This window comes from Malus domestica, chromosome 06, assembly GCF_042453785.1.
Source record: "Malus domestica chromosome 06, GDT2T_hap1".
In the NCBI taxonomy this organism is placed as follows: Eukaryota; Viridiplantae; Streptophyta; class Magnoliopsida; order Rosales; family Rosaceae; genus Malus; species Malus domestica.
Window position 1 is genome coordinate 33,166,944 of NC_091666.1, and position 14,668 is coordinate 33,181,611.

The 14,668-nt window shown below is 36.7% G+C and overlaps 1 protein-coding gene and 1 long non-coding RNA gene across 2 annotated transcripts; both read left to right on the forward strand.

Moving 5' to 3' along the window:
* The first annotated feature begins 247 nt into the window (after positions 1-247).
* On the forward strand, positions 248-2,747 carry LOC114825412 (uncharacterized). The gene is made up of 4 exons (XR_003774175.2): positions 248-394; positions 529-650; positions 1,413-1,471; positions 2,315-2,747. It is a non-coding gene; the product is annotated as an uncharacterized lncRNA (long non-coding RNA).
* A 7,300-nt stretch (positions 2,748-10,047) lies between these two features.
* Positions 10,048-14,325, forward strand: LOC103437968 (uncharacterized). The gene is made up of 5 exons (XM_008376502.4): positions 10,048-10,505; positions 10,887-12,632; positions 12,740-12,932; positions 13,578-13,947; positions 14,066-14,325. Exons 2-4 carry the CDS (start codon positions 11,020-11,022, stop codon positions 13,797-13,799), a joined length of 2,028 nt encoding a protein of 675 aa, XP_008374724.2. The 5' UTR covers positions 10,048-10,505; positions 10,887-11,019; the 3' UTR covers positions 13,800-13,947; positions 14,066-14,325.
* The last annotated feature ends 343 nt before the right edge of the window (positions 14,326-14,668 follow it).

The window sequence follows — 14,668 nt, forward strand, 5'->3', positions numbered from 1 at the left end:
AGAATGCACTAATTTATGTCTGATTGTTTCGGTATGGTCAATTAAGTACATTATATAGTTTAGGTGTCACAGCCCGTCTCGGAGATACATTTGACGGGAATGTGAAATGACGGATTTACCCTTAGCGGGTATTAAGGTACGTGAGTGTGACGTTATTTGGATTAATTTTATAAGGTTGGATTAAATTTATTGGTTTGTAAAATATTGGGAATAAGGATTAAATGGATGGTGAGGATTGGTTTTGGTTGGGCCACGCAGGACCTCTCTCTTTCTCTCCTCCCCCGTGCCTCTCTCTCCCTCTCTCTCCTCCATCTCGACTCACTCTCTCTCTCACCCTCAAACGTACGGACCACACTCACAAACCTTCCAAACGTCACAGATCGAAGCTATTAAGGTATGGTTCTTCATCCTTTTGACGTTCTGAGTTGAATGGTACTAGTTTTAGGAAGTGAAACCCTCGAAATCACGTGAAACCCGAATCTCCATTTTTGGTCACTGTTCATGCACTCGTAATATGTTGTGTTTCAGGGAATTCTAAGCTCATAGTGAGCTTAGTGAGGTCTCAAGGAAGCTCGGAGTGCTTCGTTGGAAGGATTTGGACGTCGGGATCACGAGGGTTAAGTTTGGCCGGTTTTGCTTGGATTTTTCCGGTGAGATTTAGTTGTTTTTGAAGCTTAAAAGTAGTATATTGTGATTCTACATGTTAAGGGCTTCAAATTGATATATTATACGAAGAAAATGGTTGAGAAACGAAGGAGAACGAAGCATTTGAAAATTCCCCAGTTTTCCGGCCACCGGAAAAACCAGTCCGGCGAACTCGCGAGGAAGAAGGTGCGCGTTGGCGCGCGTGGACCCGTGCCTTCCTTGGCGCGTGGGGGCGCGTGCCACAGTAAAAAATTATTTTAAAAATTTGTCGACGTCCGTGACGTCGAGTAGGTCAATGTGGTATATTCATATACCCAATTTAAGCACCATATGAGAAGTTATTAAGAATTGTTGGTTAGGTGCTTTAAATAACGTTTTATAGTTTCGCATTTAGGTGAAAATGTGAATTGACGATCCGACCGTTGGATCGTCACCAAACTTTGATACGTTGTAATACGTAATATTTGAGGATTATAGGAATTTACGGATTGGGAATCTGATTTACGGATCTTCCGGAATTGGAGTTGTAAGTCCATAATATAGAATGTTAACCGTCACTTAGTTTTGTTAATTGACGGAGATCCGACCGTTGGATGGTAATGAAATTTTAGGATGTTGTCCTAGAGATATATTGTGGACCTCTGGAAGTTATGGATTTAAAATCTGAGTGGCAGATCTTCCGGATCGAACTTCGTAGTGACGTATTTTATATAAGTTATATATTCTATCGATATGAATTCTGAGGTTGGATTTGATTATTGTTTTAGGCGCCGATCGTCATGACGCCTTGGCGTATTGTGCTAGGGAGTTGTAGGGCAAACTCCAGGTGAGTGGGCAGTTTTGATTTCGTATTACCTATATATAACTGTTTTTCCCAGAAAATACGTTTTTATGAAAGTTATGAATTAATTTGCCATGCATGCAATTGTTGAGATATCTAGATTGATAATTGATGCATATATATGTGAATTGACGCGGTGGACGCACATGTGAGTTTTATTATTATTCAGCTGAGTTATTTTATATAAATTGCATTGAAAGTTCATAAGCTGCACCTAGGTGTTAGTGCTTATATTGTTATTCACCACACCGCACGCTCGCCTTGGATCCAAGTAGGTGGATGTCATACAGACCATGTGAGGGTTCCGACATGCTAGTCGTACAGATCACTAGATGTGATTCCGACTAGTGGGTGACCTTAGTTATGCGCGCTGATGATTGATGAGAGAAGCACTAGAGCGTATTATTACACCTATCATCGTCCAGACTACTATACGTAGTTCCGAGTGATGTGCAGTGTAGTGCCGTACAGGTCATAGTTGGTGACTCCGGCAGGGCCGTATAGGTCACTGTGGTGACTCCGGCTGAGTGGGATGTTGAGTTTTAGAATCAGCCGTACAGGACCATTGTAGGGTATCTGGTTGATATATTATTTCACCTGATTGATATTGATGCATTCTGATTATATTTTGGGCATGGCACATCATTACTGAGATACTATGTTGATGGTTGCGAACTGAGTCTTGTTGATGTGTATATATATGTTTATATACTATTTTCTGGGAAAGTATACAGGTTTTACAGCGAGGGGTTAGAAATGTTTTAAATGAAAGATTTTCGAAAAGCTTTGTTTTGTTGACCCACTCAATTTTGTTTTTCGCCCCTCCAGGTTCAAGCTAGCGGAGCTTTGGTGGCCACGAGGAACCCAACGGCGTTCTGACAGAATTCACAAAAGTATGACTCACCCTCGGGGGTTTCCATTTAGTAATTGTATTTTTAGAGCTTCCGAACTGTGTAAATGGTTACGTCACTCTCACGTGACGGCCAGCACGCCCTCCTTCGGGACGGGGTGTGTCATTAGGTCCGATAGATACAGTACGGTCAATTTGTTATGATTTGTATTGTTTATGTTTTAGTTCACTAGGTCTGATAAATTAAGTACATTATATAGTTTAGGTCCGATCAATTAGGTACGGTCAATTAGGTTGTGATTCAAAATTCCATTTTCACTACATACAAAATTGTTCTTTTCACTTTCTTAGGATTCATTTTTAATTTATTGAATCCAAAATTATAAAAACAAAAAAGAATGCATTGAATAATATAGGTACACTATTGTTCTACATACAAAATTGTTCATTTAGGTACTATCAATTAGGTTCTATCAATTCGGTACGGTCGGTTAGGTACTATATAGTGTAGGTCTGATCAATTCGGTACGGTCAATTAGGTTGTGATTTCACATTCTATTTTCTCTATTTGTATTTTTTTTTCTTGCATTTATCTCTGGATTCACCATCAATTTGGCATCTAAAAGCCCTTTTTTCTTCTTTCTTCTGAATACAACGAGATTTTTGGTTTCTAAGTTTTCTGGCTTTTTTTGTTTGATCATGGTTTCTGAGTTTTCTGGGTTCTTTGATTGGAATAACACATGGAGATTTATGGTAATGTTATGGTTATAACAAACATGTTAATTATGGATCTAGTTAATTAAGCATTCTTGCAAAATTAATTATATATTTGTTTCTCTAATTGGTTTTAAGAGAGTAATAAGGGTAAATAGGGAAACTAAAAATGCAATAAAATTATTAAAAAAATGATTAAATGTGACATGGAATACTATAATCTGACTTGGAGGATTATTTTTTATTTTTAATCTTACATAAAGTATTATTGAAAAATAATCTTGTTTAGAGATTAAAATGAAGTTTTCTATAGAATGAATTTCCTCATTATAAGGCGCCAAGTATTATTATTATTTTATTGGGCTAATGTCCAACGGCAGCAAATGTACCATTGAAAAATAATCTTGTTTAGAGATTAAAATGAAGTTTTCTATAGAATGAATTTCCTCATTATAAGGCGCCAAGTATTATTATTATTTTATTGGGCTAATGTCCAACGGCAGCAAATGTACCATCATCATCAGCATCATCATCATCAGGACCAGCAAATGATCATCATCATCAGCATTGCTGCCAACAGTACAAGACCCGAGCAAATGTCTCTATTACATGCTGCCAACACATCATCATCAGGATGCTGCCAAGTTGCCAACGCAGCAAATGCTGCCAACACATGCATACATTATATTGTATTTAGAACAAATTTCCTCTTTATATTTCTCGTCTTGTTTTCTTCCTCGTGACATATTTCACACGATGGTGTACTGTAGTGGAGGAGATTAAAAGCTGGCGCATGCATGCACATATGCAATGGAAGGAATCTATATCTTCGACTGTCCAAATAAAGCTTGTACTAAACCAACTAAACCACATGCTAAACAACCAATTATTGAATTGTAGGGGTTCGATTATTCAACCAGCCATCTTTGTTGAAAAAGTGTCCAATCATGACATTATCACTTTCTGCTTCTTCTTTTTTCTTGGATTAGGACGCTCACCGGATTCTCTTTGTGTATATCCGAATGATCAATCAATCGTGTTCGTTTATCGTATATCGTACAGTTATAAATCATTTTAAATTTTAAATTGAATATAAATAGTAGCATGAAAACTGACTGCACGATGTATAATAAACGAACATAATTGATTGATTCTCATATCCCCACAAAAAAGATCACAAGAGGATCCTTTTCCTTTTTCCTTCATCAACCCGAGGAGAAAAGCTTATTTATAAAGAAAATTCTAAGTCAATAAAATCACTATCATGCATTTCAGTTTTTTCGATAACAATGTCATAATTTAGAATATTGTTACAACGAAAAGTCCTCCCCCGTCACAAAGAGTAAGGTTTTTCCTTTTTTTTTGAGAGCATGGTTTGTATTTTGGTAAACATATAGTTGAGCCCTACCGACACAATGACCACTATAACGCTTTTCCTAATTTTGAGGAATGTCACTACTGATTTAACAAGAGTGGGATAAAAAATAGAATTTATTTTGTACATAAGTACACGTATTTCATTCAAATTACAATTCTAAACACGTAATTTTAAAACCATAAATTTACCCACCCCAAATCGGTCGGAGACCAAAAAACCCTACTTTTTTGGGTTTGAAATTTTCTTCGAATGGACACCAGATTCATTGTTTTCAGCGATAAGGCATTCTGGTTTGTGAAGAGATTTTTATTGGGTTTGTGGTTTCTAAAGGAGAACTCGAGAGATATGTACTGGAAGCAAATGGAAAAGTGTACTAAAACCTGTGAGAGATATAGCTCGAGAGATCTGAGAGAGAGAACACTCGTCCACCATCACCAACAAGTGTAAACCAGACATCAATAAAATTAAACAAACCGAGCAAGAGCAAAGCCGAGAGCACACTGTAGAATGAACAATGTTTAGTATAAAATGAGTTTTAGTAAATATTAAATTTGGATTTCTTATGGTTGGTGCGCACTTTATTTGGATTCAACTTTATATTTTTATATCCACACCTTAACGCCTAAGATTCCGTATCGAACAAATACTTTCACATGAACATAATACATTTTATAGTTAGATACATTACGAGATGTTTTCCCATACAAGTTTTTAATAAGAATAGCTTTTGCCATCTCATGCTCAGTCGGATTCATTCGTAATGCGATTCTTGCATACTCTGATTCTTATTTATGATTTTAGGCATTTAAACATATACCTTAATAAAGCTCTATGGAAGCAATATTTTGGAAACAAATGGAGCCTTTTAATAAACCTTCGGTTTAACCGATGAGGGTTTTGGTTCGAGTTGGGTCAATTGTTTGCTTTCGAAGATATTTTCTTAAGCCCAAATAAAGAAGCCTACGAAGAGATGTAAAGGTTGTTAGCCTAGCGCTCGGTTAAAATGTTTCCAACCACTTGTGGACGAGCAGTGCATTCGGTACGTGTCGACCTAGGAAACCATGCAATTAACTATGAATAAATGTCACTTTCTCTTCACGTTCGAGTGGATAATGAAAGAATAACTTATAGGTTACGTATTTGGCCCATTAAATAATAGTGCAATGAGATATTTAAAGGCTCAGGACTTTTTGGCTCACCGAGACCTATATAAAGAGCACAAGGATTGTCTGCTCTCCACTTTCGGTATTCTCCTTATGCCTTTTTGTTTTGTGTGGTTAGTCACGTTAACATTTTATATTATTTTTTTATAGATATAATAAGATAAAAATAAATAGTAATATAAAATATTGATGTGGCTTAATCGTGACCACATATACAGGAGGGCACGGGAAGGGCACCGGAAGTAGAGGGCAGACAATCCTTGTCCATATAAAGAGGCCGAAGACCACTTATAAGTGGTCAGACCTTGGAAATTGAATTTATATTACGTTGTTTAGACAGCTATTGTAATCCGTATGAAATATATATATCAGACCCTTGTAGTGACCGTAACCTGTTTCTTAGGGTGAACCATTTAAATTTCATTGTTAATTATCTAGTTTTATAATCCTAAACCTACCAATAGTTGACAACTAGGAAAATTGCCCGCGCTCCGCTGCGGGTTATGAATTCGTAATCACAATTTAATAACAAAATGTTCCATAAGATACCACAACTTTTAGTGTTCTATGATTCACAGCGGTTTTAGCGACTGAGCATGCAATTAATTTAACTGAAAACAAATTAATCTGCAATTAAAAACAACCGGATTAGCTAAATTCATCCATAGAAGAACAAATCCACACTCACACTTACATAACAAAACACAGACACAATATAAAATCAACCGAAATACCTTAATGGCTTCTAGATTTTGAACTCTGCTTGCAAAACAACGGTACAAAAAATGATTCAACGAAAAGCCGTTACCAACTGAAGCCAGAAAAACCAAATTTCAATTCACCTATACTAAATTGGAAAACGTAGACACTAAAAATCCAACACAATGACCAAAAACAATGCACAAACTGATCTATTTAATTTACTTTCATTCACATCATAAGAAGTTCATTGAAACAGCTAAAAAGCCCCGAATTAAAAAATCGAAAAACCAACCTTTTTTCAAACATGGATTCTGGCAATGGAATGTAGTTGGACTCTCACGTCGATCCGAATGAATTATCCTTTCCACGAAGGTAAATCTTTGCCTGCTAGGCAAGAGAAAAGCAAGTTACAAATTCTGTCTCGGTAGGACATGTATTTATATTACTATGAAATTCATAAATGAAGTAGTTAATGGTGGGGTTACCATTATCCTTTTTGTAGTGACGAACCTTGTATGTGTTCCTAAGAAAAGGAAGTTGTCCATTTTTCGGGGTCTACCTTAACGGGAAGAAAGTTAATCTGAAACAAAAACAAACCTCATTAGCTAAATCACCACAAACAACAAATTCACATTCAAAAACACATAATGCAAAACACACAAACAGATCATGTGAATTTATTTAATATTTTCATTTAATTTAATCTTTTGTTGGCAAAAGTAGAGCTTTAATTTTTGAAGATAGTGAATGTGAAATTATTGAGTTTCATATGCAGGTATGCAATGGGGTCATGATGCACGGATATGGTGTGGTGAAGAAACTTTGTTCCGAGCACAAGGATTTTATGAAACAGTACAATTTCTCATCCACTGAAGATTTCGAGGTGAAAAACAAATTGCACTCATATATGATTTTCGGTCTTTTCGACAAATTTGTAGGGTTTCCCTCGAGTACTTTACAACACATACAGATTTAGTAAGAACAGAACAGGAAACAATCAAACAGAGGAAAGCAAGAATAACACTGATAAAATAACAGTACACAACAATGATTTCAACGATCAGCAAAGAGGGAGTAAAATGGAAAAAAAGAGGATACCCAGGATGATTAACACGTGGCCAAATAGCGGAAGAACCCAGAAGAAAAGAAAGGATAATAATAAGGGCAAGAAGGTCATTTTCCTTCCGTTCCAGGATGAAGAACACGTTTATAGCAGTAAGAAAATCCAACGAAAAGGCCCACGGATGAGGACGCGTGTGCAGTGTGCACGGAGAAAGGAGAGAGCAGAAAAACAAAGGAAGAAGGCGGAGCAATGAGGGACGCGTAGGCAAATGAGGGTAAAACCGCCTTTTTACTGTGAAAAAGGCACAAAAAATGCCACAGAAAGAAGCATTTGGAGGGCGTTTTCGTCCCCACACTGCTGGTGAACAGTAACCCCTCTCACATGATGAACAGTTGAGGGGAACTGAACTTTAGTATATATAAATATTGACCTTTGTTGATCTTCATGTCAAATAATAAAAAGAAGTAAATTTATGAATCCGAGCCAAGGTATAAAATATCGATGATATCAGAAATATCGGTAGTCCAAAAACACGAAAATTTCGATGGAAATATCGGGATATTATCGATATCGATAAAAATTGAATAAAAACCACGGAAATTGTAAGAAAAACTTGAAAATTTTTATTGAAACTTTGCATGATGTTTATTTAATCAATTATCTATTAGTTTATCACAAAAAAAAAATTGGAAGGAAATGCATTGTATGATGAATTTAACTGATTTAAGTTAATTATATAACGAGTTGGCAAACTTTGTGAGTGTAGAAAATATGTAATAATTAATGAAAGAAGTTTAAACACACCATAATCATTTATATATAATGAATTAATACAATATTTTACACTTTATACATTGCATGGTAAGATACATGAGTGACTTAGTACCACATAGAGTTCCTATCAAGATCTAAAATATTGATGATATCGGAAATATCGATAGTCCAAAAACACGGAAATTTCGATGGAAATATCAGGATAATATCGATATTTTAGATCTTGATCCGAGTAACATCTAAGAGAATTGATTCAGACACATCAATGTAGGGGTGGATTTTTTTACCAAATTACTGTGGCAACCGAATTGCTAACCATGCCATACTGATTTTGTACCAATCGATAATGGTACGGTATTGTACCGTACTGAAATTTCATGGTACGCTATTGGTAATAAATACCATTACCACGATATTACCGTATAGTACTGAAAGTATAATATAGTTATATAACACATACTTATAAATTATAATATATTTTGCTGAAAAAATAAAAATAAATTATAATATATATTTATAATATTCTAATAGTTTAAAAATACACCTTACAGACACAAACTGCTCTCTCTCTCCCTTGTCCTTGTAGACATGTGGTACTGCTTTATGAATCCGTTCTTTGTTTCGGGCTTATAATTTTCAAGTAAGTCCTCGATATTTCATGTGGCTGTAAATCTATTTGGGCCAAAAACATAATTTGTACCATTATCATACCATGTCAACTGAATATTTGGTAATACCGAACTTCAGTATACTGAAAGTTTAGTATGACAATGGTAATAAATTTTATTAAATCGAAAGTTTAGTATGGTAATTAGTACGAGAATTTTGGTACAATAACAGTACCAAACCCATCCCTAGTAATACATATGCGACCAAAAACTTAAGTGTTGCTCCCATGTCTCGCATTTCATATTTCGTCTCGTATGAACTTTTTTGTAACAGTTAAGTCTCAAATTTCAATACTCAAATTTGACCCTTTATATTTTTCAGGGTATTAAATAATTCGTTGCATTGTGGAATAATTTTATAATTGTATAACTCATCCTAATAAAAAGGAAAAAATAAAAAATAAAAGATAATATAGTTATGGTTTTTTAATCAAAATGGTCATTGAGATTTGTATAACACGTAACTTTAGTCCATGAGATTTAAAATCAATAGAAGTGTTCCTTGAGATTGTTCACCATCCATTATTTTGGTCATTCCGTTAAAATACTCCTTTAAATTGAGGGTATAAAACATAACTTTGGTCCCTGAGATTTGCATAACACATAGCTTTGGTCCATAAGATTGTCCACCATCCATCATTTTGATTATTCCATTAAAAAGCTCAGAGACCACCTAACAGAGTTTTTAAATGGAAGGAACAAAATAATGGATGATAAACAATCTCATGGATCACTTCTATTGATTTTAAGGGGGGTGTATTCAATTGAGATTTTGAGGGATTTTAATTCTTTTAATGAATTTAGGGGTATTCAATCAGGATTTTAAGTGATTCTCTGAAATTCAAGGTGTATTCAATTAGAATTTTAGGATAGTTTATTAAAATCCTTAGAAATCTGGGTGTATTCAATTAGGATTTTAAAGAAGTTTATAACATTGCAGGTGTATTCAATTAGAAATTGGTTTTTAAGAATTTGAGAAAGTTGAGGAATTTGAGGGAATTTGAGAGATTTCGTAATGTATTTTAAGCATCCACAAATCTCACCTCTTCCCATGAGATTTCGAGGGAATTGAATCAAAATTTTATATGGAATCTCTACAAATCAATTAAACTCCATAAAAATCCATGGATTTATAAATCCATTAAAATCTCTCAAATTCTCAATTGAATACACCCCCCTAAATCTCAACGATCAAAGTTATGTGTTATAAAAATCTCAGGTAACATTTTGGCTCAAAATTCAAAAACCTATAATTATACAGGGGTAGGTAATGAGGGTAACTGCACCACCGCAGGGACCAAAAATTGGTACGCTTTATTTACCAGATTTAGATATGCAACAGGATGCGGCACACGTCTGAGGAGGGAGAGGAACAAGAGTGTTTCAATAGGTGGCGTCAGTTACTTTTCCTATTTAGTCACGATTGCGGCCTGACCTCATCGACAGAGACCCTAAAATTCACAATCTCTGTAAAATTCCCCAATTATATCATAAATTAAGATACTCCGCCTCCTCCTCAGCAGCCAGAAAGAAGCTCCGGTCCCCGACAGTCTGCATAACCCTTCGTAGAATCTTTACTGTTCTTTCTTGTTCGAGTTTTTGGGTTTATGAGGGAGCTCCTCCGTTTGTTTTGGCCAATTGGGTGTCTTCGTTTTGCGGATCCAGATTGGTTTCTGCGAGAATTCGTTTCTGGGTTTTCTGATTCAGGTAAAGTTCGAGCAACCCTTTTGCGTAGATCTTTTTCTGAATTCGAATTTGTGATTCTAGTGTTACATTTCCAATTTTTTTCTTGTTGGGACTTTGTTTGGTTGCTGGGAAAATGGAAGGAATGAACAAAATAGAATCTTGGGTTGTTTTTGTTATGTGATAATTTCACCTGAAGTAAGCAAGAAGTTAACTTTAGATTCATGCATTGTTGAAGAACTGTAGTCCCAATCGATGAAGAAAAAAAGAATGTTACTTGTTTTGTTTGTTAAAATTTGCTCAAGCATTCTTTAGGAAAAACTGTAATCACCCAACAAAAGTTTCCTTCTTTGAGTTACATTGTTATCTAGAAATTAATGAACTCTTTTGGGATTTATTGGCCAGGTTGTGAGGAAGAAAACCCACAAAAGTTCAACTGGGAAAGTTTGGCATTAGTGGTTTTGTAGTTGAAATGGTTGCAGAAGACGATGGGGAGTGGCATTTTTATCAGTAAAATCGGGCTTTGATTTCGTTGGAAATGAGTCGTTCTCCTTCATTTTCAGTGAAGTCCGAAAATAGTCCGAAGCTTGATCCAGAATCTTTACAGCAATGGGTCGTTGCCTTTTGTGTTATTAGGTTTGATCTTGAACAGGGTCAGCTAATTGAAGAGTGCTATCCACCTGGTTGTCTTACACAAGATGAGGAGCTTGAAATCGCCTTTAGTTCGTTCCCGGATTCTGTTTCCCAGCATCAGAACCGCTCAAGCATTCATGATTGTATATTCTTTTTCCGGGTTCAAAGGCGGGAAAATTCTCAAATTGATAAGGTGTCCTCCACTGAGATGACTAAAAGTGATAGGAAGTTAGATCCAAAGTCTCCCGATGTAAAAGTTCTTAAGAGGTCAAAAACTAACAACAATTCTAATGCTTTGAGATACATGTATGGGTATGTTTTTAATAGACAGAGACATGATGAAAGGCTAAAACGAGGCGGGGAGCAGAAGTCTGTCGTAGTCTTGTCGCACAATCCGTACTCTAGTGTGTTTAGACCGTTGTTACAAATCATGGGTCCTCTATATTTTGACATTGGAAGGAAAGCTCTTGAGCATATTGCTGCTTATGTTTCAATGTGGCCTGGTCCTGTACCTGGTAAGCTGATGGAGCTTCCTATTGGGAATGCTGTGCTGAAAGTGAACTTGCCGCCTGCACATAGCTTGGCGTCAGAAAATGGAATGTTGCTTGAAGAGTCTGCCTCCTCGATGGCTCCGTTTCTTCCTAATAACCAGTCAGTCCCACAGGGCCTTTTTCATGACTCGGATCTATTTGGCATCTTCAGAGGTCTCTTATTACAGCTCTGGGTTATGTGGGAGTTGTTACTTATTGGTGAGCCCATGCTTATCATAGCTCCAACTCCTCCGCAATGCAGTGAGGCTGTTGCTGGTCTTGTCAGTTTGGTTGCACCTTTACTTTGCAGTGTGGATTTTAGACCTTATTTCACTATCCATGACCCTAAATTTGCCCACCTCAACTCCCTCCGTGAAGGAGACACCTTTCCACCTATGATCTTGGGTGTAACCAACCTGTTTTTTCTTAAATCTCTTCGTAATATGCCCCACGTTGTTTCAGTTGGAAACCCTACTCCTAATACAAACCGGCTTGCCCTTGCTTCCAGGTCTTCTACTGGAAGACTTACAGGTAGAGCCGAAGGATTTGGCTTTCAACAGCTTTCCTTGAAAAAATTCTCTCCTTCAAATTTGTTGAATGCTGTGAAGTTGAGGAGAGAGGGTCCTCTTTGTCTCATGACAGAACATAAGGAAGCCATTTGGAGCACTTACTCTGCCACAACTAAGCCGGACACTTCAATCCTAAATAGGCTTATAGATGCTGGAATGTCACCAAGGGTTGAGGAATCAATGTCAGTTGTTAACAATGAAATATTGCGGCGACATTTCTTGGAGCTCACCACTAACTTTTTGGCACCTTTTGGCCCATATTTTAGGACTAGAACACCTTCAGGAGGATCTTCTCCGTTTGTAGACCCTCCCCCTCTTATTCCGTTTAATGCTGATGAGTTCCTGGGAAGTTTATCAGAAAGAGGACCCGGGAAGTTTCTATCGAAGCGAATGAGATCTAACTGGCTGGACTTATACCGGTAATAAGTATTAAATTTCATATGTATCATTTACTACCACTCCTCACCAACCGTTCTACTTGGTTTTCTTTACACATGTTAATCCTGTCTGTTTTCTGTCTGTTTAGGCGATTTTTACAGGGACCGAACTTTGTGCCATGGTTTCAAAGAAGGCGTGCTGTTGCTGAACAAGAACAAGATAGACTGTGGAGGCATGCTAGAATGAAGACTGATATACAGCAGTTAATGTCTAAGATGTCTGAATTGGAAATTATTGATTCCTTTAATTGTATTGAGAGGCATCTTCTTGAAGAAACACTGGTAATGTCCCAATCCCGCTAAGTATGCTATCTTCTATCATGCTCCCCTCCCTAAATAAAATTAAAAAAAGAAAGAAAAAGAAAAAGAAAAAACAGTTTCAGGTAAAAGCATGCTATATCTACTAACTATTTTATGATGGTCCATCTGAAACCACTTTTAAGATAATTTTCAGATTTATAGTAACTTATTAAGACGACTCTGATATCTTTATGAGAGAAGTCAAAAGGTGCAATTGTTCAAGCGTTGCAAGATGTTTGATTTACAAGGCCACTAGGTGTTGTTATCTTGTCTCTTGGTATCTCTTGTAGGAAATCTGGTAGATCTCCTGTTGCAGTTTTATTGTTTTTTTGAGTTAACAGTAGATTATCTCTTGTTGATTTATGCGTAAGTTTGTTCTAATCTCAAAGTAAAAACGATGAGGAGATCACCAACTAACCGTATTCTTAATTAGTATGTTTTGTGATATTGGACCATCTGGCCTAAGAGTCCTGTTGTGCAGGTAAGCTTTAAATCGCTACCTAAATAGAATAAGATAATGATATGCTCAGAAGTATCTAAAGCAGAAGATGATGTTGAACATAATCTCACTGAAGTACTATTTTTCATGTATTTATAACAAATGAAGAAATTTTTTTATATTCTCAGGCGCAGCAATCAGGAAGGGCTAGCGCAGACTCAACGGCAACCTGCCAAAAACTTATGGGAGATCTGCTGGCTATTTTCAATGTACTTCCCAAGGACATGCAGCAACTTCTACTTTTAAACCCTCAAAAGGCGGCTCTTCTAAAAGGAGCTCCTGAACATACAAAACTTCCCGGGCGCCCGCTTGCACAAGTTGAGGTTGTATCATCAACATCACCAAGATAGAGTTCCAAACTGGCTGGGGATCAGTTGCCTCTGATATCAATTATCGTCGTGTGCCGCCAAAGGACAGCACTTGTGATTAAATTTGTTGCTTCCTTCTGTTTCTGGGCTGAGACAACTTCCCTAACTTCAAGATCCATTTTTCTATTAGGTAATTGATCGGTACTCGGTGCTTATTTCCTTCCTAGTGATATCCAAAGTTGTTCATTTCATTTTTATTTTTATTTATTTTTTTTTGTTGTTGTAACTTTCCTCCTTTGTAAACACAGATGTGCCGAGAATCAAAGTACTGTCAAATGAGTGATCCTTTTCACAGTAAACTTGAGGTGATTGATAATCTTTTCAATCGTTGTTGAAACATTGGCGTTGATTAGAAGGTAAAGATCCATATAACATTTGTATTTTCAACAGTGTGCAAGCTAGTACTTTGTCAAAAATACTTGGGGCACAACCTCCCACTTGTAGTTTGCCTCAATTCAACATCGTTTTCAGCCCTCCCTATCAGAAAGTGAAAGATGAGTTTTTGGTTTGTTTTGGTGTGTAAGTGTTGTTTATTTCGCTTTACCAATATGAGTGTTTTTGTTTCCGGCCATAGTAATCAGTACAACTGCTGAAGTTACGGCAACACGCTCACATGAGGTGGGCCGGGGAGGGGGCCTATCTCATGTAAGTGTTTGCTGTATATTATCTCATGTAAGTGTTTGCTGTATATGGGCAGCCGGGTGGAAGAATGTGAATACACTGCTATTGTGGCGTCTTAATTCTTGAACCACTAATACCAAGCCATATTGAGCAAGTCTTTGTGACGTTGCAGTAGTAGTTTGGAGGCTACAGTGCCGATAAACTCGTTGTCCCTTGGGCATCTAAGGACA